Below are 23,527 nucleotides of genomic sequence, written 5' to 3'. Positions count from 1 at the left end.
CACCTCGTAACGCTATCGTATCTCGACGGCGATCCGCGATTTCGACCGACTCTCGCAGGTAATATCGATGCCGGTTATAGATTCGTTCACGCGAGAAAGCAAAATTGACCGCATCGAGCACGATCGCCAGGAAATCGCACCGGACCGATACCCCGTTGAGATTTCCACGTTACATTATCCAACGAATGGAGCACGTGAGTGGGATCAATCGGTAACGCGAGATCGCAATAAAAGAAACAATCGAAACGTATGGAGATACCTATATATGTATATCTCTTCCTTTTCAGTGCGTTCACGCATAATCGGGAAGCTAGAGAATGCGTGGATAGTTGAATCATAGCTATGTTTTATTACGAGAAAGATATGATGTTTCTTACATATGTATTCGTTCCATTTGAATCTTGATTTTTTAGATTCTTATGATTATTTCTTCTGCAATCTTTTTTCAATTGATTCGACATAATTTGAATTATTTTATCAGAATTAAAAATTGTGTGCCAATTGTGTTATAATAATTAATTATTAATTTTATAAACTTTTTTCTCGCATTTAATTACAAAAAATAAATTTGCAGGTTAAATAACTAAATTAAAATAAAATTTGAAGACGATTAATAGATTTGAAGATTTAAGAAATTATGAATCGATGAACTGCATATAGCTTTAATTAACGATCATTATAATTAAATTGTCCATGCGTAAAATTGCGCAATTGCTTTCCAAATCTATTTCTGTTTTATATTCGATTTCATCGATTTGCATTCACGCGAAGATCTTATTCTTATGCAATAAAAAGTACGGGACTTCCCCCGGTCTTTTAGTAAGTGTTTTTCTCTTTCTTCGTTTCCGTTTAAGTCGCGTTGTTTTACTCGAGGAAACATTTTCGTTCAGCTGCGCATACAAGATTCCGACTTGTACATCCAATTAGTCCGATTCACCTCTCCAGTTCCACGGTCGGCCACTATTATATCCGCGGACGAACATTTCGCTTTGATCGATAATTAGACCGAACGTGCTCTATCCTCCCTCGATCTTGTCCAATTAGGATCGTACCCGGTAGTCGTAGCTGTTCTTGCTCCGGCGTCGTCGATTCTTGGCGCGCGAACGAAAACATCTCGATTATTTCTCGAACCTTTGCACGTACGTACATATATAAGCATTGTCACGCGAGATTGGGTTTTCTCGCGATACTCGTTCGCGATATCGTCGAAAGCTTGCTTCACCACGTTCGCCAAATTCGCGATTTCGCGATAATTGAACTCCAGCTTCAACATGCACCCCGTTACTGTTCACGTAATTATTGAAATTAAAAAGCATTATTTAGATGTATTTACGGTATTTTTTAATTATATTTCATGTGATTAGCAATTATTTAATCGATGAATTATTTATGTATGTTCGTTGAAACATAAGTTGCTTATTCAAAGCAATTTATTTTCTTTTATTCAATTTACATTGGATACTTGAATAATATTTGTATGAATATTTAATGAATTGCTTTTATTTATTCTTTCTTTAATTATATGCACTACGCAAGAGCGTTTCTTGCCGTTATCTAAATAATGATATTCAATATTGGGTTTGAGAAGATATTACGTAAAATCACATTCGTTCTTCAAGAAGGCCGTTTCACGAATCCGTATTTCTTTTAAAAGTTTATGTTACGGTTTAAAATAGTGGAGGTTAACCATCGTCCGGATTTACAGTGTGTCGTAGAAATCTCGCGAACGGAGTCGCTCTCAAAAATAACCATCGCCTGGTTTCGCGATGGAGCCTCAACGAGAACAATATTATTATTACTTTGACGAATGATTTGTTATAATTTGTACAGAACGTCTAACTTTAGCCACAATTTATTCGAGAAAACTACAGTTGATTTTTCGTACTTTATAAGCGCACTTTTTTTCGGATAAAAAATTGTTTAAACATGCATTTACTCTTGTAAGTTTTCATCTTTTTATATCTGTAATTTTATATTAGATTTTTTTATTAATAAATTGTGTTTGTTAAATGAATTATTAATGATATATATACAATCGTGAGGAGAATTGTAATCAAGATTGAAAAGAGGATCGTTTTAATTGCTTCCTTCGTCATCGATCCGATGACTATATAAAATTTCGATTACTCTTAATTGGCATTTTATTTTCAAAAATTGAAAGCAACAATTATATTTATATCTGCAATAGTTTTATAATTTTCCAAAAAAATTTTCACGGTATCTCAGTTTTTGAAAAAGTTATTTCTATAAAAATTATAAACTGTATTCAATTATATTAAATTATAAACTATATATATTATATATTTTTAAAAAATCGTGAAATCCTATATTCATAAAGAATTCTATAATTTTTAACATATTTTATCAATAATTCCGGTCTCTTTATTTTTAAATCAATTTTTAATTTCTCTGATATAGCACGTTTCACACATAAAGTATCAGAATTATTGGTGGATATAAAGGAAACTGTTGCTAAAACTTACAATTTTTGAAAACGAAATGTCTTGAGACGAATCTGACTTTTTTAAAATTCTTACTCGAGATGTACCACCTGCGATACATTGTAGTCAAACAATTGTTTCGATCACGTATTATTGATTCTACCTGCATACAAGGAAGAGATCTCGTGCAGATCTTCGAGGTCACTCACTCTTTGGCCACTCGTGCGAAAACGTTGTCTCGAGGAACTCGACTTTTGTCGTACACCTTACCGTGTGTCGGACTGTCTGGAAATACTGAGAACCGTTTCTCTGCAAGAAACCAATGATACCTAATACAGAAAACCGTAAGACTGTTCTGTCCTAGCTCTGTCTCTCGGAAGGTTCGGCCGCATACTATTCACAAGAATCAATTTCTAAAAATCTAATATAAGAAATATCTCTTCTTGATACTTGCGACTTCTTGAAACTTTACATTTATTATAATTAGCTTTTGAATAGAAAAATCACGTAATTTTTTCGTGTGAAATATTATCAAACTAATGAAATATTTTAATTTATTTTAATTATATAAAGTTAATTTATTCATGTTATTATGAAATCTTGAAGGGAGTTTATATATAAGGTAAAGAGAGCTTCATGAAATAGAAAATGTTTGTCGCATTATGCAAATAATTGTCAATTAATTTTGATAAAATTAATTCTGATATTCGAGATTTTACTGGAATCATTCTGCTTGTGCGCTTTCCAGTCATGACAAACCGGTAAGGGTTGAGAAGCGAAGGACAACTTCCCTTTAAGGAGTAAAGCCGACCGATACGGACTAACGGGTTCACTCAATTCGTAAAATCGATGAAGAAAAATGCAGGGCACACTTAAAGTTTCTTCATTGTGACACCTGTCCGCGCTTCTTTTCCCGAGATCATCGAACGATAATCGCAAGGTCGACCTTACGTGACGTTGTTGAATTATTTGTATTGAGTTAGTTAAAGAACAGTACTTAATCTAGTGTGATTTCTCATTTATAAAATTGAAAATTGCTTTTTGTTTTTTCAAAATTACAGAATAATAATTTCTTTTTTGTCTTCGACGTATCTGTGATCAAAGTTCACACACATGGCTCTTATTGCGCGAATAAATCAAACTTCTATATTTAGTCAATATATCCTCATTGGAGATCCCTCTTTTTCGACGATGATGAAGGATAATAGGGATGTGAAAAAAAAACGCAATTCACGAATCGATCATTTTGTACTCGTCTGATATCGCATATAACTGGGCATATTCTTCTATAAATTACCTTCCACAAATGGTACCTTTGATATGATGAATATCACAAAGATTGCGGGTTCGACCGGAATTAACCTTATAGTGGGATTACCAGCTGCAAATGTCAGTGAGACTCATTCTTGCCGTTTCATAATATTTCGTCGTATTCGTTTCATTTCATTCAACGACATATTAGGTTATTTCCTGTTAAGTGATTACACACCACACACCTGACAGGATAATTAGGTATTAATTCCTTTGCTCTCTGATTAATCGCTCTGCATAATTGTGCATTTCTCTCTATTTTGAAAGTATATAATATATATTATATAATATACGAAAATATATATAAATAAACGCATTACATTTTAATATTTAAAATATTTAAAATAAGTAAATAATTAATATTTAAAATAATTAAAATAAAGATACAATTCATACGTATATTTATTTCTCTCTATATCATTTCTCTATTTGATCATCAAATTAATAAAATAATAAATTCTTTCAATTATTTTTCTACAAACGCTATATTTTACATTACATATTGACTATCTCGTATTTAATTTTTTATACGTGTACATATAACAATTATTTTGCGTACAATTAAATTTCCGAGTAGATTACTTTAAGATCAAATTTTCAATTAGAAAAATCTTTTTTTTTTGTGTAGGGCACAACTACGTCAGAAATCGAAATGTAGCTGGTGGCTTGAGTCAGGTCGACAACAAGACATTGCAGTGGTTTGGCGCCACGGTTTCAACCTCTAACAGGGATGGAGGTCCGATTCTGGTAAGTACAACTTCTCTGATATCGAAGTGCACGATTTGCATTTTATTTGAAACGTCAGCGTCACGTTTTATTAGCGTATAATAATTATTTGATAATAACATGTAACTGCTTTAAATGGAGCAACTATTTAATTATGAAAATTAATTAATTATGAATTACTATTAATTATGAAAATACGTAATGAATTTTTAATTAATGAATTGCTTATATTTAATTGATATATTTCGTTGGCACAAATTTTAACTACAATAAATATTAATATGTTATATTTCTGGCAATTTAAAATAAAATGTTTTATTCTTCTTTAGAGACATAATAAAATAATAATATACATTTTATAATAATATTAATTTTTAACGCGAGACATTATTATTTCAGCAGAAATATTAACTTTTTTTAGCTGCGTATGTATACGTCGTGTTTATAATTCGTAGAAATCTTGAGGTGTTATGAAAGTTTAATGAAATAAACGATATGTGCCAATGAAAATAAACGATGAGGCTTTAGTTGAAATCTAGGCGATCTCAATCTCTCTTTATCAAGAGAAACTCTTTTAAAGCCAAGAAAAGATAAGAATATATTTTAGAAAAATATATAAAAAGTGATGAAGAGATTGTTCATATTTTTTTTTCTAACTTTTAATATATTTATTTGTGAGATCTATAACTAGAGTTTCGAATAGATCTTCTAAGAGATTACAGTCGTGTGTTCCCAGAAGGCCACAGCTTCTATTTCAGGGTTCGAAAACAAACGAATTCCCGGCGCGTTCCTTGTTTCATTTGTGACTTCGAGACGTCTCGCGAGCGGGTCAAATTAGCACGGAATTTACAAGTTAAATTATTTATTTTTATACTGTGCACATTAACGTGTAGTATGATAAAACTAAATGAAGAGTATATTAATTTCCATTATTTTTCATTTATAAATATTGAGAAATAATCTAAATTTCTCTAAAGAGGCATACATAAATATAAAATAGTACAGCATAAAAAAGATATAAATATATACATTATAAAATGGTATACTTTTTAATTTTTGATTATACTCAGCTACAAAACTCTTATTTCTTTTCTCGGACACAAAATTACAATCTTCATTCAGTCTCGTCTAGCCCTTTTCGGCTGCACCCCTTATCTCATCAACACTCGCCATCTGCGATACGTGTTGAAGTCATTATCTGCCCGCTCGTAACTTCCACGCAGATTTCTAATTCAGAGTGCGTGCGGAGGCTCCGTTACGGCGGTCCGGCACGTTCGCGATGTAACGCGCCGCCGCCCTCGCTTAGATGCGTTTCTCGCAATGGATTTCTCGCGCCCCACAAGCAGGGAAGTCGGATATGCACCAATCTAGCGCGAAGATCTTCGCTCTTCCCAGAGTCCTTTTTTTTTCTCCCTCCTCCCCCCTCCCCCTCCTCCCTCCCTCAAATCGTGCGGCGGTCCCTATGATGTGCGAGAGCCGTCTTTATCTATCTTTATGTGCGCTGCGCTTCCGCGCGCAGGAGACTACGCCGCACGCATGTGCGTATGCTCATCACGCACGGCTGCGGTGGCCGCTATGATGGCGAGATGCGGAGATTGAACGAGTAAGCGGGTAAAAGGGTAAGCCAGGAAGCGGCGTTTGCAAAATACGCAGACGGGCAGAACTCACGTTTTCAGGGCGATTTAGTTACAACGGGCTCTTTTTCAGGGCGTATAATTAATTTCGTGCTGCATTAATTTGATTTTTTGCGCCATAATTATGTCACGTGCTTTCTGTTAATTTTTTTTAACTGTCAAATTTGTCATATTGGGTAATATCGCGTTATTTATAATTTTCTATCTGCATTTTTTCCTTTATATAATTATTATTATTATATATGAAAGGATTTTAAAAATATTTATCTCGTATTAGTATTTATTTCAGCATTAATATTTAGTTTGTCCATTTTTTTATATTACACTTTTTGTGTTTATATAAAAAATTTTTACAAAGGTAGCATTCGTTAAAAAATTACGAGTTATTAAATTACTCTTTTATCAAAATGCAGAAGACTATTTTGATCATTTGTGTTCAGCTCATTCATAACGTTAAAGTAATCTTAGGTGATTGCGCGATTAAAAATGATGTGTGAATGACTAGTGGATTTCGAAGAAATTCGACACGGTCGGAGTGAATCGGGGACTCACGATGGGCAACGAACGAGGAGGACAGCCATAAATAAGGCCGCATTCGTATGTGAAAGGCGTATTAGCGACGATTATCGTTCTCATGCTCGCGTAATTTTCACATAGCGAGATGTCGCCGCCCGTCAACGACATTCCCATCCTTCCCTGACGCGCCGACATTATTCCGAAATTATCTACTTACTCCAGAATGCGAGAATGCACGTTCACTAAACGCACTTTTTTCGCGATTGCTCTCTCTCGCTTTCTCCACATCGCTTTTGTCTCCCCAATGTGTAGATTAAAGTAAGTAATTACTACTGATGCAGAAAGTTTCATTTCTTTGTTCTACTGTTTTCTCCTACTTTTTTCGTAAAAATTAATTCTTCCATTTGTTCATAAAAATTATTAGTAATACATACAAGATATATAAAAAATAATACGCACCATGATAGTTATTAAAAAATAAATGATTCATTCAATGAAGTGATTGCAATTGAGAGGAAATAGATTATCATAGATCAGATTCTATTTCTAGATACTTTTAATTTCATTCCTGCCAATAAGAAATGTAATTCATAAAGGTCTGACAAAATTTAATTTATGCGAGTGATTAGTTTGTTCGTCCATTTGAAAAAAATTACAGCCGATGGAAATCGACGAGTGTCTTATTTTACGACCGGAGGTGCGTGAGTCGCATGTGCGATACAGAGACTTTAATGCGCCTGTCGGTGTTAAAACAATGCGTCGATGCGTTATATTATATTCTCGTCACGCATGGTTGATGTTTGCTGGTGAGTTCGGTGCCTTTCGAAAATCATATACGGGTGTAAGCATATAAATTTGTGTCTAACCCTCTTTAAAATTCTTGTAATGAAAGTGTGATCGAAAGAGAGAAATCACAAATAAATCTATCGAGTAATGAATACATTAGCGAATCAAATAATTAACGCCATTTAGTATAAATGGAAATGCAATAGTTTCTCTATTTCAACAAATAATATTATTATTAAATAAAAAACAGCGGTATAAGTTTATTGAAATGTTTGTGAGAAGTTGCTTTGTAGCATGAATTTTAAAATAAGGTAAAATTAACAAATTTATGAATTTATGAATTAAAAATCAAAATAATTAATTATGTGTCGTTTTGCAAAATCCGATTTTTTGTTCAACAATGATTGATTCTTCTAGTTCAAATTTCACAAAAAAAATTAAATCGACTACTTGATTATACATATAAGTTTTCATCATTTTTTTTATTGTATAAATAGGCAAAAATCGAAGTGGCCAAAGGCGATTGTTACCTTGGAATAGAAACTTGTTAATGCTCTTTGTCGGATACATTGGCGAATAATGGTTCATTTCGATCTCTAGTGGCGAATTTCACGCGTTTAGTCATCGATTGGTTTACCACCGACGAGTGCTTTTACCATTAATTGCCCCCGAGACAAAAAGATCGCGTGTAAAGATCGTGTACGAAAGGTGAACGAAGGCGCCGTAGGTGCTGGAAGGTGTTTTTAGTTTTATGCAACGATGTTTATCGCCTCATGAAGTCACGGTCTAGGCCCTACGATTTATAAAGACTCGAATCCTAAAGATTCAAATGACTTATTATTATTATTATGTCATATCAAGTCAATCTCTCTCGCAAGAGAAATATAAACATCAATTTATAATAATAAATTTAAGTTTTATTTGATATAATCCATATTCTAATGCATCTTATTCTGGTAAACACGATCTGGGGCACGTATAATAAACCGATGCCTCTGGCATTATGTTTACGAGTCCTCGTGCGTCAGTGCGATTTAACGATCTTGTGGTTACGAGGGCGGCATCGAAAGGTCGTTTCCTGGTTGCTCTTTCGTTTCTCTATGTGCAACGTGTGTAGGGGTAATTTGTAGGTCGTGTGGAATGCTAGATCTTCTTGGTCATCGTAGAAGTCGGTAAGAGCAATATTCGCGCGAATAAAGAGAGAGAGACTGGCCTCTCCCAGCGGACCTTTCACCACTGACGCATTCCTCCCTTTCGCGCATCCTCGGTGCAGACGCATCGTCCTTTTTTTACCGCAATCCAATTCAACGGCACTTCTTAATCTGTTTCTTCATCGCGCCCCCCTGTACGCGTTTCTCTCGCGATCTGCCGACATTTCAAAGATGCGGCCCCCGCCTTGATTGCTAACAGATGTTTCGCGTTTCGGACTTTTCTCCGGCGCACTCTTCCTCTCTGTCTAAATAAAGCGAAGGTGTGGTCCGCTATTATTCGATGCAACATGTTTATGGACAATGCACTTTCTATCGATGAGATGAATATTTCTTTATCATTGATTTCACCGATTAAAAAGTATCGTAGCAATTGAAGACAATCGAATCAATATTCTCATAATTGTTTATTCTTTCATAATTTTCTTGCGACTATTAAATGATTATTTTTTAAAAAGATGCACAAGTATAATTATTTATAAAATCAATTCTTCTTAACGAATTTTGGATTCGTTGACCTTCGCTATCATACCGTAAATTTCGCTGCATTAACATGACGTTTGATTTCGATTAAATCTGCAAGGAGAGGATTCGGTGAATGCAGGGAACAATGCAGAAAGAGGACCCGAGACGAAGACCGGAACTTCTCCGTGGAAGCAAAAAAGCGTTCGGCTGGGTGAAGAGAGGCAGAAACGAAGGAACAATCGGTAACAATAAAATATAGTCGAGACAGAACGATAAAGTCACGATGTTGTTGTCCCCACTGGCGAGTCGCTTTCGCTTTCGTCCTCCTTGTCGTCGTCGATGTCGGCAAAAACGCATCGATTAAAAAGTTAACCAAGCCCACCGCGCGATATCAAAGCAGAGGACAATCGCGACCTCGGCGACCCAGCCTGAAAGCAGAGCCTTGTACGAAATCCTCATCTCCTTTCGCCTCTGTGAACCCCCTGTGTAGCTGTCCTCCCTCTCCCCCTCCTTCCTTCTCTTCCTCCTCCTCCTCTCCGGGACCTCTTCTTTGCCCTTTTCTTCTTGCTCTTCGTCTTTTGCCAGTCGGAGTTCGCCGCGCGTCCTGTAGCCATTTTCTGCCACTTCATCCTCGAACTTCTCCCGTTCTTTATTCTCGATGCTTCACCCCTTTTTGGGAATTGGCGGGATCTCTCGTGAATGCGCGCACGCGGCGCTGGATAGGTCCGAGATAGTCGTTTGTCGGCTCTCGTGAGAATGGAAATACCATTGTTGGACGGGACCGACAGGACAATGTTCGAGAAATTCTCGCGGCTATACGAAAGATACCGCGAGACGTCATTGATCATTCTGTCTTCGTACGTGCCGCCGATCTCTTTCGGGGACTCGCCGTTCGGCGCCTTCTACGCGTTCGACACATCGCGATAAAGAAGGAATGAATGATCGAGAAAAGATGGGGAAAAATTTGTGGATAGCTGGAAATGATTACAGAGCTCTCGAATCGTAGAAACGATGTTAGTTGACAGTTTTCCAATCATAAATCACGGGCTCTTGATTTATCTACCTTGTCAATCTATTTGCAATTATAATTATTATTCCATCAGGTTACAAGCTTATTTAAATTGATATAATGTCACTTAATTTAAATTTCTATATTAAATAGAAAATTAAATGCTTCAGATGCATTGACATTATTCAATCCCTGGTCTTTTCGGGAGGCTCGCTCGAGACAGAAATAAATTTCGATGATTTCTTGTTCGCGAATCAACGCCTCTCATCCGCCTCCCGATGAGAGTGAACGAGAGGGAGGAGTTGAAGCGGCAGAAGGATAATCCAACGAACGGACAATACGCATTCCGGTCCTGTGTTTTGTCGACGGGACAAATTGCGATGCCCGTTAAACGCTTGTTTTTTGCCTGCAGCGGCCTTTCTCGTGCCCTTCGGGCACTCATATGGGCGATGCACTTTGTTACCCCAACGACATTTCTTTACGTGAAAACGCTTCTAGCGAAAAAATTTTACGGAGACATTTTAAATCGAAAAAAACATTGTATAATTAATTTAATTTTTCATTAAATTTTTTATTCAAATAAAAAAATGGTATAAAATGTAAAAAATGATTAAAAATGTAAAAACAATTATTATAATAATCTATAATGCAGTTATCTTTTCGATATAAATAATACTGATCAAATTGAATTTTTAACAATAAAAATTTTATAGGTGGAAAGTCGTGAAATTTCTGACACGTAGTTTCAAATTTTTTTAAATAGATAAATCTCGGATGAACAATCCAAGTCGCCTGACTATGATCCCGCGGCTGGATCACACTGCAACCATATGTTGTATAAATAATGTTGTGACTCACACTGACCACGCGAGGTGAGTCAACTTCGAAATTAAAGCGACGCGCTCGCGTAAACCACCTCCGTCTTTTAGACTCCACCTTCATCGCGTAAATATCCCTTCACGCCACTACTTTGTTATCCTGTCGCTCGCGAGAATCATTCTCTCGACAAAAAGGAGCCAGGTGGATGTTCTTATGGGAGCCGAGCAAATTCAAGGCGAACTCATTCGTTTCCGGATAATTTATATCCGAGCTTCCCTAAAACCGGTAGCCATTCTTCCAGATTTTTAATTTCGCTAATAATTTTACATAAACGCAAAATACGTTTCAGTAATATTTTAGTGACAATATCACTACAAGATATAATTAAATTGTAACGGGAGTAACTTTACAATAGAACAAATTTTATAACAGAATTTTTTAGAATAAATTTGGATTAAATTAAAATCAATAAGAAGATTATGATAATTTTTCAGTGATGATGTTGTTTGAGATAAATAATATAATATAGAAAATTAATGTAAATTACTGATCTAATATGATCTTAATGATTTAACTTGAAATGTATTTTTTATCTACATGAGATACTTTCAACATTTATTTCAAGTGAGCAAATATATATAGATGATATAATTTCAACCCGCAAAAATGTCCGCGAATCAGCATTTATTTTTCGCAAAATTTTATTATAATACAAAACGATTTTGCTAATAATTTTTAATAAATTCGTCTTTTTTGCTTCATTAATTTATGAAATAAAATATTTTGGAATCATTAAGAGTTATAAAGAGCGAGTAATGTTTTATGACCAGTCATTACCAGGTCATTTCACTTAAATAAAATCGGTTTTGCCCATTGTTACATTTTTACGTGCAATTTTCGATGTGTTTTATCGTTCATCAATTTCCGAAAGTACCTTCTCGGTATAGTCATCTTAGTTCTTGGACTTTTGCAACTCGACTAATTGTAAGAGAAATACATTACGCAAAATGTCGTATTAAAGTTGAAACTTAGGCGCAAATTAAATATGATGAAAGCACAATATTCTAACGTTTAATTAAACATAAAATAACGCAACACATTTGAAGTACTTATTTTATAATCTCGCAAAATACTTATTTGTTTTTTTAATGTACAATAAAAATTCAAAATATATATCCACAAAAATTTTAATATAAAAATTCAATCAATATAAAAATTTCAATATAAATGAATATAAAACATCTCTGATAAGGCACTTTTTTCAACAGATATATTGCATCATTAGCTCATTCTTATTGAGTCTGATCCCGAAAAAAAATTACTCGCGAGTCGCCGAATATGTCTGTCTTTTTCATAGAACTTTAAATGAATTGTCAACCGATTGAAAACACTGTTTGGTTTATTCGAGAGAACGAATTACGTACGTTCGACCCGAGATGACCTCATTCAAGCCCTTAAAATAACTTTTGCCTCCATCGGGGCGTACTGTCGAAAACGATATCCGTCGAACTCTTTTCTTCAAATTTATCGATCGATCGCAGATAAAATTAGTGAATGACATATCATGCGTTCGTGCGTCAATGTAAAAAAGTGCTATAATTTATGGGTAGATCATGACAATTCTTTTCTTTGATACATGCTTGTCTAACAACATGCAGTTTTTTTTATAAATTTTCTAAATTTTAATGACTGTACATTTTTATTATGTTACACGGAAAAAAAGAAGTGTCAAATCAAAACTTATTTACTTAAACTAACGCGTTTATTGTTTCGTATATACGCAACAATTTCTAATCTTCTTAGAAGAATTTAATAATTTTAAATTTCAACAATATTATAGTCTTATTTTAATATTGTAATTGTTATCTCAAAAATATATAATTATTTAATTCTACTTTAAGAAAATTATAATCTTTGATTTAAAAATGTTATTTTCTATCCAACATTGTTTCTTTTCCATTCAAAAAAATTAAATCTTAAATCATGAGAACATATTTTTTTCGATTGAACTATATAAAATGGCTTCATTCAAGAAAGCAATTATTCAAGCAATTATATTTTTCTTAAATTAACGCAATATAATCTCATTTCAAGATTTCCATGTTAAAACTAAATATATTTTCTTTTTTTTCTGTGTACTTTTCCTTTAACTTTAAAAGGAAGATATTGAAATTAATAAAAGATCAAAAATTTGTATAGAATTGTGTTCTGATCTTATCAGATTATTCGATGTATCTTTATAAGAATGAGAAAAGCCGTTTATCTTATGTGAGTCTGAAAATAAATTGATGCCTTCTCATCGCAATATTGAATCTGGTAACACTATTTTTACGGTTCTATTTACCGTGCACTCGAGCGATTCAACTAGTTTCCTTCGCCTTTTACCTTTTGTGCCCTTTATTATTTGAAACATGTAACACACGTGTGTACAACACAAGAAGAAGCTGCTGTGAAAAGTCGATGGTGCACTCGAAGTGCACTCTGATAAGTATTAGAAATTGCTTGACCAAGCGATACAATGTTACAATTTACAAACACGTTCAGTCCTCTTGCACGCGTTATCCGTAATGCACTTATCGTAACGGAAATAAAATAGATAGAAATCACAAAATAAAAAGAATTTTCTAAATCATACAAAGGTTTGAGAAAGATATATCTAAAAGATATCCTAATCTTTCATATTTTTTCCTTCAGATAGATTCTCAAGAGTTTCTTGCATCTTTGTTCTATTTGTTTTATAAACAAAAAAAAATATCAAGTGGCAAGGGAGCTCGTTCACTTGAACGGCCTGTGCAAGAACGTTTCGTGGACCGAAGAAGAAGCTGCGGCGCCTTTCGCTTCTTGCACGTTGCACTCGGTGAAAGACGAGAAAGAGCGGGCCGAATAAAGACGTTAAAAGTACCGTGTCATTAGCCATCTTTAAACTCGTCTCAAGTGATCCTTTTTAATGAAGAGTAGAGATCGTGCGCGTGCAATCTACGAAAAGAAAAGCGAGCGAGTCGAGGCGGAACGCGCGGCAGACGGATATTATTATTCCCTTCCTCCCACTCCTCTGACAATTAGACGCACGTTACTTTGGCTGCCGGTCGGAGCATCGGGCAATTTCATTGCTGTGAGCTTCCTGCCGCTTGTCCGAAAGCGCCCCACACTCACACATGCACCGTATCATTACTTCCTTTTAAATCCTTCCGCGCTCTTTAATGAAGCGCGAATCGCGAGCCGGCCACACCCTTGAAATTTACGTTACGTATATTCCTCCGTATCATCATCGCGCATTTTCATTGTCCGATACACGAATATTATATAGCCTTTAATTATTCGCAAAATTCCTTTGTAATCTTCGTCATGCACCGTTGCATTGTGTCTTGGGAACGGCAACTTGATTAAATGAACTTGATGAATTTTTCTCGCAAATTTCCTGTCGTAAAATATTTGCATATTAATATTTATAGAATTATTATTATACACTGAGAAAAATCGTTTGATTGTACCAACAAGACGTATATGATTGAAGGCATTTTAGTTAAATCAAACAAGAATTTCTAGTTATCATGATAAGACTCGATTTTTTTATAACTAGAACGTTTAATAGATTTTATTATAAGGATTTGATTAGTATTTTCTGGTTGGATCTATCAAATTTCTTATTACATTAATTTCTTTGCTTGCTTCTTAACTTAACTCGTATTCAATATTTGCCATGAAATGTATATAAAGAATTAGTATTAACACTAAATTCAAAGTATATTTTTTTCTCTTACGAGCAGTAGTGCCAGAAAGAGGACGCTAGCTCTCTGATTGTGTGTATTTGAGCTGCATCCTCTTCTTGCAACACTGTTTATCAGTTTAATTTCTAACAAACTGAATTTAAAATCTGAATTTAATTTCTAACAAACTGAATTTAAAATAATTTATTTAATAATCTGAATTGAATTTATGCAATAATTGTGTTGGAATTCAGAATATTAAACAGACTTTTGAGATTAGATGGAAAAAATTTTAGACGACTTGGTGCTGGCGAGTTTAGTATTATTAACCAGAAAATTTGGTAAATTTAACAGGAAGAAATTATCTAAGAAATTATATATATAAATTATAAAGAATTAATCAGATTCATCTGGTAATTCCTACAAGAATTCTGGTTCGTCCATTTTCCAACAGACATACTGGTTGAATCTACCAGAATTCTAATTAATGCAACCAGATTTTTTTCTCAGTGTAGAATTATATTTATAGAATTATTATATTATATTTAATTATTATATTATATTATATTATATTTAATTATTATATTTTTACGCATAAAACATAATTTAATTACATTATAAAGTATTTTAAGGAGAAAATAGATATTACGAAGAGAGAAAGGGAAAATATTTCAATTATTGTTTTATTATAATTCTCTATAAATGTCTGAATGAATTATGTTGCGTTTAATAACGAAGATAATTTCTCCTATTTTCGTGGAATTATATATTTAATTGCTACCCTAAATACACGGTCGGGGTAATTTCACGGAACTAATTTCCGGCTGTTAGTAGAGTTTGTTCACGGAGATTTGGTTGCGCAAAAGTGACGAGGTCGAGCCTACTAATCAAAGGCGCGTCTTTAATGGCGTATGCCAGCGGTATTCAGATTCTGTCCTCTTTAATGAACCGCGAATTACTTGCATTTATCGTGAAACACGCAATTTCACATCATCTCGAAACGCATTCTCGAGATCGAAGATTCGAGCTGCATTCTATTTTTGCATTTTGCTTATATAAATAATAATTTATTGCGTTTTCCTGCGGTCTCTTATTACCAGCTATTACATTTTTAATCGCACTTGTGCAAAAGAAAACTTCAGGATCGTTAATAGCGTGCGTTTTAGTCGATTCAATGTTGAAGGCGGGATCTCCGGTGTTTTTCATACCATTAGAATCTAGATTTTCTTGTTTGCACCGAGCAAAATGAGAGCATATCTAATAAGCATATGTAATAAATTGTTTCTAATGAATCTATTATAAGTTTAAATGGACAAAGTAAAAAACTTAGAAATTAATAGAAAAAATTGTTCATTTAATGCATTGAAAAAATAAAAATTAAATTAACGATAATCGGAAATTCTTAAAATAATCTGTTTATTTAAAGCGTTAAAAAATAAAAATTAAATTAACGAAAATTGAATAATGTAGAGAAGTTGATGAAAGAGAAATCTCATTTTGTTTATACAAGATAAAAATTTCTTAAAAAATACTTTGTGCAAAAAAAATTATACATTAATTTTGTCGGCAGATCAGACCTATCAGAGATGCGTATCGGCGAGTTGCCAAACGACTTAATCGTTTACAAACGGACAGATCGCGCGTCCGACTGGAGCAAACTCGAGCGATTGAGCTAAACTGGCGCAATAGATAAATTGCGGCACTTTGGCGTATCATCTTCTTTTTTTTCACGTCCTTCATCTTCCCCGTTCGACGATCATCGATAAGCAGCGACGATCGTCGCGTGACGATCGTTACGTTCAATCAGCCTTGCGGTTCGTCGATTTATCTCAAAAAGTGGGCAAAAACTTTCGCAGGACAATCAGTTCGAGTACCTTTTTGCGAGGGCTTTGTCGACGAATTTGAAATATATACCAATAATGACGCGGTCTTTAAATACAGTTACGTCCCCGATTTCTTCTAATTAACTCTGAAACAAGACGAGATCGTCATTAAGAGTAGCTCCTTCGAATAATCTCGAGTACCGCGGATCCATCATCGGCCTGATTACGTTTTTCGCCGGGGAACGACTTCAATCAAGAGGAGTCCTTTTGTAATTTTCGATTAAGGATGAGCCACGGTATCCCCAAGAGGAGTATAATGACGCACCGTAGTAATATTAGACGCGCCTTAATTGGCTCGCAATTAATAATGCACGAGCATTGCGCCCATGTAATCTCCATCTTGTGAAGAGCTCGACATCGTTCACGCGATCCTCGTGCATGTGGAATCAACGTGCGTCTTGTTAAGCCTCATTTACTCAGAATGGCCTTGAAAAGCGTTTAAAATGTTGGCCAGTGAGATAAATTATGTAATCATGTACGAGAAGCTACCGTTCTATTTCTGAAGCCACATAATATCTTAATTTCATCAAGATACTCTCGGTCTGATTTTCAATTTAAATTGTACCGCTTCTGTACCTTATTATACTCATAATGTAACGCAAAAATACGGGATTTAAAAATGATATTTTTTTTAAATGCTATAATATATCGCGATGGCAAAAAGCATTGCATTATACAACTTCGTTACACTTATTGCTAGGCTTGAGAATCGTTTAGCGAGTCGTACGTGTATGCAACACAGGTTCTTTATCTTTCCGATAAATCTACAGTAGCTACAGAAGAGAATATGATTGCTGCTCACGTCATGATTTCATCAACAAATTAATCGCGATGTGTTCCAGGATAAATTGTTGGGACAGGTCGCGCGTATTTTGAGAGATTTACGATGTAGACTTGAGACATCGGACGTAAATACCTCCCGTTATACGCTCGCATAAACGTTATTAAGGCCATCAGCTGCTTCTGGTTGCTTGGTCAAGTACAGATGATTGACATAATGCGTGAGAGAACTCACGGTTATATTGGACGAAATGATTTCTGCAAATGTACTTCGTCCGACTAGTCTGCCATTCAAACACATCGCAAACGATATTGAAATTTTGGTTTGAAATTTTATAGAGTAATCTTTTTCGTGTATAAGATATAGACATATAGACATTTATTTATAACAATATATACCAGAAATCAAATCAAGATAAAGGATAATTAATTTGAATCGCACCAGTCGTTTCTTTATTGGAATTTGAAGAGATTTTTAACAAATTTTGAGATTGATTTTAATTATATTTCATATATCTTAATGTATGGATTTAATTTAAATTTTTTTTCAAATTTAATTTTAAAGATTTTTAGCATTAAAAATAAAAATGTATAGCCATTAATGGAATCTCCCATTAATTTTCAGCAAAATCAGCGTCATAATGATAGATGTTTGTAGCTGAAAAAATCATTCGTCCTGAAGCAGCCTAAGTACAACATTACAGACACGTTCGCAAAATTGTTCGTGCATTACTGGAATAAAATCAAATTACAGCTTGTCTACGTAACGCGTACTTATGAGAAAATGCCTAAAGGCATGAGTTTAATATTAATAGTACCTGCCTGCAATAATCGAATGCAGCAATGTATTGATGATGTTTAGCGGTAGCAAAAATTATACAGCAGAAAGGAATCTTTATTTCCAAGGAATCATCAAAGCCGTGCAAACCGCGCGTAAATACACCTGAATATTTCGCAGAAAGCACACGTGTACTTCTAAACGCGGTAATGATTCGTACGGATTGCGTAATGACGCGTTTTCCGGGGTTACTAAATATGTCCGAGGCCTACCGTACATTTTCGTTAAATGAGTCATTATAGACTCAGCCATATGAGCAATATTTCCTTAATTATTCGAAATAAAAACATTTGGGAACCTAATTAACGTAAAGTCCACTTACAATTTATCGCAATCTCTTTTATGATTCTTCAGAAAAGAGAGTTTAAAGCCTTCCCCTGTCGTGATAAAATAATTAGACATAATAAAAATGAATATATGAATAAGCTTTAATTTTTGAAGATTTATTTCGCTGATTTTAAGTTTGTCGTACATGCATTTTTTTCTTCTTGCGTAAGCTCGTTTAACGAACCGGTAACTGATCAATATGCGTTTTAACTGCGATCGAAGCGAATATTAGAAATTACAAATAACCGCAATAAGAGACCGCGAAAGTTATTAATAGCCATGCAATCTCTTTTTATGTTTGCAGGCATGCGCGCCTAGATATATCTGGTTCTCCATGTCGCAGTCGAAGTACGATCCTGATGACAATAGGAATAAAGAATCCACGGTGGCTAACAGAAGAGAACCGGTGGGCACGTGCTGGGTCGTCGCTAATAATTTCAACGAATCGCAGGAATATTCCCCATGTCGAACGAGTAAGTTTTTATTCATTTTTTTATCAAAATATTATAAAAGTCATGCATTTTCTCTTAGACTGGAATTGATACTTTTAATAAATTCGAAAAAAAAAAACTGACATCAACTTTACTCTTAATTGTATGTTATTGAAGTGTCAAATATTTCAGAGAATTTTCCTTTAAATTCCGCCGAAAAAGACAAAGTTTATTAAACAAAATAAAATCAGGAATAAGCTTTAGTAGCTAATCTTTAGTGTCTCGAAAGTATTACACATACGTGTTATTTTAGTATCTGTGGTCCAGAGAAAGTGCGTAACTTCTATCGCGTTCGTCCACTTGAATCGTTAACAAAACGTTCCCTGAAGACTTCCGTTCTTAACGAAAGCGACTTTGTGGTAAAGTAAACAAAGCACGAGCGAATGTTTAATTTCCACTCTCGTCGTCCTCTCCGTCGCCCGGTATCGAACTCTCGAGGGCGGTACGATTTATAGCGCGCGCATGCATCGTCCTCCGAATATAACTCCGGTTTATAAAAGAAAGAAGGAAAAAAATATCTCCAGAGATTTTTGTGTGTCTCTGGTTGTACGGTCGCGACGAGTGCTATAAACAGTTGTAAACAGGCGCTTTTTCGAAGACGCAAAGCAGGACCGAACGCATCCTTTGAACGCAAGAGGCTGCGTAGCTTTTGCCATGTCTGGAGGTAAACCCTCCTCATCCTCCTCTCCAAGGATCACACAGGAGGACAAATTTTCTCCGCAGGGTAACAAGAATGCAGCCAACATATGGCCATGTTCTCAAAGTATAGCGACCATAAATACGCCAAGAAACAGGATACTTCCTGCCGACCATGCTTCGTATTTTAATGACAAAGGATATATCGATTTTCGGTATCGTTTCACTCGCTCCGCACTGACTTGTGGAGATGAGGGTTCTAATAATTTACATCGGCGAATAGCAAAGAGCGTGTCTTTCAGGATTGCAATCATATCTGACAATTTTAGGATAATCATACGTTAAAAACAGTTATTCAGTCGTGAAAAACAGGTTTGATGGAATATAATTCTGTCAGGAATTTTTTAAAATATGACAAATTAACTGAAATTGGAAAATTTAGTAAAAAAAATGATGTTTTTCTTTTTTTTCTAATATTTATTCTTTTATCTAAAAATCATTTCCCGTATCAAAATTATCATAAATTTTCCTCGTCCTACGCGATAATGATACTCTATGGTATTTCTTGATAATATTCTATATACATATACATTTAATATTTTTCTCGTGATTACTTATCAATGCACGAAAAGGTCAACGTTACAGATATTTTATGAGAATACTAAGCATTCTATGAATCTTTCATATTCCTTTGAAAATCATTTCCTTAATCGATAATTTCTTTTTTTATATAAACGAAATCGTTCACTATTTTTGTAAAACTTTTATCATCTTCAAAATACATGAGAGAGAGATAACTTTAATACAATACAATATAAGTTAATAACGAAAAACAAACAAGAAAGTTGTTGCGGCTAGCAAGCATTAGTTTTAAGTTACTGACAAAAATTAAATATAATAAGAAGCAAATAATGGAAAATTAAAAAAAAATGTTAAAAATTTAATGTTATATATAATTATATATTATGTGTGTATCATACATATTATATATATTATATATTATTATTTATATTTTTCTATTTATTATAATATCTTACCTTTTGATATTTATTACTTATAATATTTGTTAAATATACTCAGAAACATATAATAAGAAGATAAATTGTTTCTCAATAACTTGAAAACAATTAGCTGCAACAATTCCATTTTTATTTCTCATTGTTTAAGTAAAATAAAAACTTAAACAAGTTGTGTTTGCTAAATAATATTATTGTAATTAATTTTAAATCTATCAAAGTTATAATAAATATTCTTTTAAATTATTTAGTTTCTCATGACATATAATTTAATTCTCATTTGTTATAATTTCAATTAAGAGTGACTTTTATGTGATTATTATAAAATTGTGTGTATTCTCTGATATTTCGCAATCAATATTTTTTTTATTGCTTTATTCATTTAAATCATCTATCCAATGTATATAATTATCTTTTTAATTCCTTCCCAATTAAAAAGATAAAATATAAAGTTATATAAAGGAAATCCTGCGGGGCAAATTTGCTTTTTAATGACGTCAGAATATCACGTATTCTGGTTGCTCTCCAAATAAATATTATTAGAATTCATCGTGAAACGAGCTATATCTTCGTAGAAAGCAAAGTGCGGAAGCGAATGCTAGTCTCGATGTGAGCTCATCGTCCAGAAATTCTGCGACGATCGCGCAATTAAACAATTAAAGGCCGAGTCGGATGAACGAACTGCTTTTCCCAAGAATCGTAGAATCTTTATAGCGAGGCGTTAGATCATCAGAATTTATAATGTAATGTTGACATTGTGATATTGCCTTATTACACACCGGCCGAATTAAATCGCTTATTGTCGTTCATTTCTAAAATTAAATATCTCGTAGCTATTTGTTTGGCTATTATTGTCTATTGGAGAAACAAAGATAACAGCGAGCCTGGTAATTTTATAAACATTTTTTCATGCGATTGTTATGAAAAATTACAAATGAAGAGATAGGAAATTTGCATAAATTATAGATTAAAAATTCTTCAGATTTTTACAAATAATACAAAAAAAATATTAGATTTACTTTTATATTAATACGACAATTAATAAATATTAAAAGATTATTTTTTCATAGTAAAATAAGAAATATGTCTAATATAATTTTTTATGAAATACACAAATATGAAAATAAAAAACTCTAAAAAAAATATAAATAAAAGTACGTGTAATTTAAAAGCCTAGATTTTTATCATTAAACTTTTTATTTTCTATCTCTTACAATTCTGATGAGTTAAGGAAAATTATTACATGTGCGGTTGACAGAACATATATATTTACATATCGAATAATCTTTGCAAAATACAATTACACGGAAGTTGACTCAAGTCACACCACATTTTGATTGTATCATATGAGGCTAAAATAACGATTTGATTGTTTTGGAAATTACAGCATTCTAGTTAATGTTAATGTATTATAATTTTTTATACATATATTGAATATTATATTCTCTCTTTTAGCTGTTTTTCAATAATATTTTTATCATAATTATTCATATATTATCTATTGAATATGTTGTATGATATCTTACAACATTTAACACTTTCAAATAGATAAGGATATATCATGACGCAAGTAAAAATATTTAAACATCATCAGGAAAACATTTTTCACGTGTGCAGTTAATAAGAGGAAGAAAGCAACGGAGGCTTGCGGTAAGTGCATTCCTCGATGAAAGGCGCCTAGCTCAAGTGGCTGGGAGGCATTGGAAAAAAAAATAATAATTGGAAGGCGCCTCTCGGACTAAGGCACTAACTCGGCATCGTTGTAACAAGGCCAATTAGCACTTGATCCTACTTGAATTACGATCGAGCTACCGATCTCCAACATTCAGCAAACAAACATTCTTCCTTTTTCGTTGAATTAGAACAATTTTTTTAGACATATAATTGCATAGCGTGAGTACTTAATTTCAAGTACAAAAATAAAGAATATGTCACTCATTTGTTTGGAAAACGATATCCCGTTTGGATTACCGGTATGAATTTTGAACGTCATGCAACAGTGATTAATCTTGGCTATTGATTATATCGTAAAATATAAAAAAATTAATTATGTGATGTAAGATTGTATAATCTAATTAATAAATTGATGTAGAAATCAATAGCAGGATATATATTTTTACTGTAAACGCGGTCACCTTATTTCGAAATAAAACAAGTGACCCGATAATGCATATTGAGGATATGTAATCGTGCACGCACACACGCACGTGAAATAAGAATTACAGTAGTTCCATTCATTCCTTGTAACTCGATTAAGGGTCGGTCATACAACTCGAGCTTGTCTCCTGCAATGCTCTGATTTCTTTATTAGACGCTTCAAAATCATAACCGTGAGCAAAAAAAAAGATTATATTCTGTGAGATCTTTTGTTATTTTTTAAATCATTTAAAAATTGATGAAAGAGAGGATACATCTTTTATTTTGAGTTGCTCCATGATAGATCCAAAGTTCATTGAAATCAGAAAGCAACGGTTGCGCGAGAGCAACTTTCCTTGTTAGATGATGAAAAAGTTTCTCTCTTCCACTTGTCGTTGGTGTCGACTCGAGTTTGAGAGCGGAGAATGGTCTCTTATACCGACGAGAATAGCATCCTTCCAAGGCGCGAAGAAGAGACGGATTATAAATAGATCGACCATCGACGATATCGCGGTCGAGCGCGTCGAATCCGTTGTTGCTCTTCGCATGATTTATTATATCAATTCACCGATAATGATTCTTATCGACGTATTTAAAAATTGGCCGATTTTCACTCTATTTGATAGACACTCTATGACGTTCTATTGGTTTCCTACAAGATGTGAAAAAAGATTTATTTTAATATTTTTTATCATTTAATAACAGTTTCTGAATTTAAAAAAAATAGACTCAAAAGATGGAATAAAATTAATTAAAATTAATTAAAATTAATAAAATTGATTAAATAAGAAATCTGCT

At 33.7% G+C, this 23,527-nt stretch overlaps 1 protein-coding gene across 2 annotated transcripts in view; it reads left to right on the top strand.

Annotated features, from left to right (window-relative positions):
* LOC105255080 (integrin alpha-PS2) overlaps positions 1 to 23,527 on the top strand; it is a 61,585-nt gene that overhangs the window by 18,314 nt on the left and 19,744 nt on the right. For both annotated transcript variants that reach the window (XM_025407584.1, XM_025407585.1), the window contains exons 3-4: positions 4,381 to 4,499; positions 18,755 to 18,923. In XM_025407584.1, the coding sequence (XP_025263369.1) occupies positions 4,381 to 4,499; positions 18,755 to 18,923 (288 nt within the window). The remainder of the gene's footprint in view (positions 1 to 4,380; positions 4,500 to 18,754; positions 18,924 to 23,527) is intronic.

This window comes from Camponotus floridanus, unplaced genomic scaffold (assembly GCF_003227725.1).
Source record: "Camponotus floridanus strain SB8 unplaced genomic scaffold, Cflo_v7.5 scaffold18, whole genome shotgun sequence".
In the NCBI taxonomy this organism is placed as follows: Eukaryota; Metazoa; Arthropoda; class Insecta; order Hymenoptera; family Formicidae; genus Camponotus; species Camponotus floridanus.
Note: the sequence above shows the minus strand (reverse complement) of the source record. Positions and strands in the feature narration are given on the sequence as shown.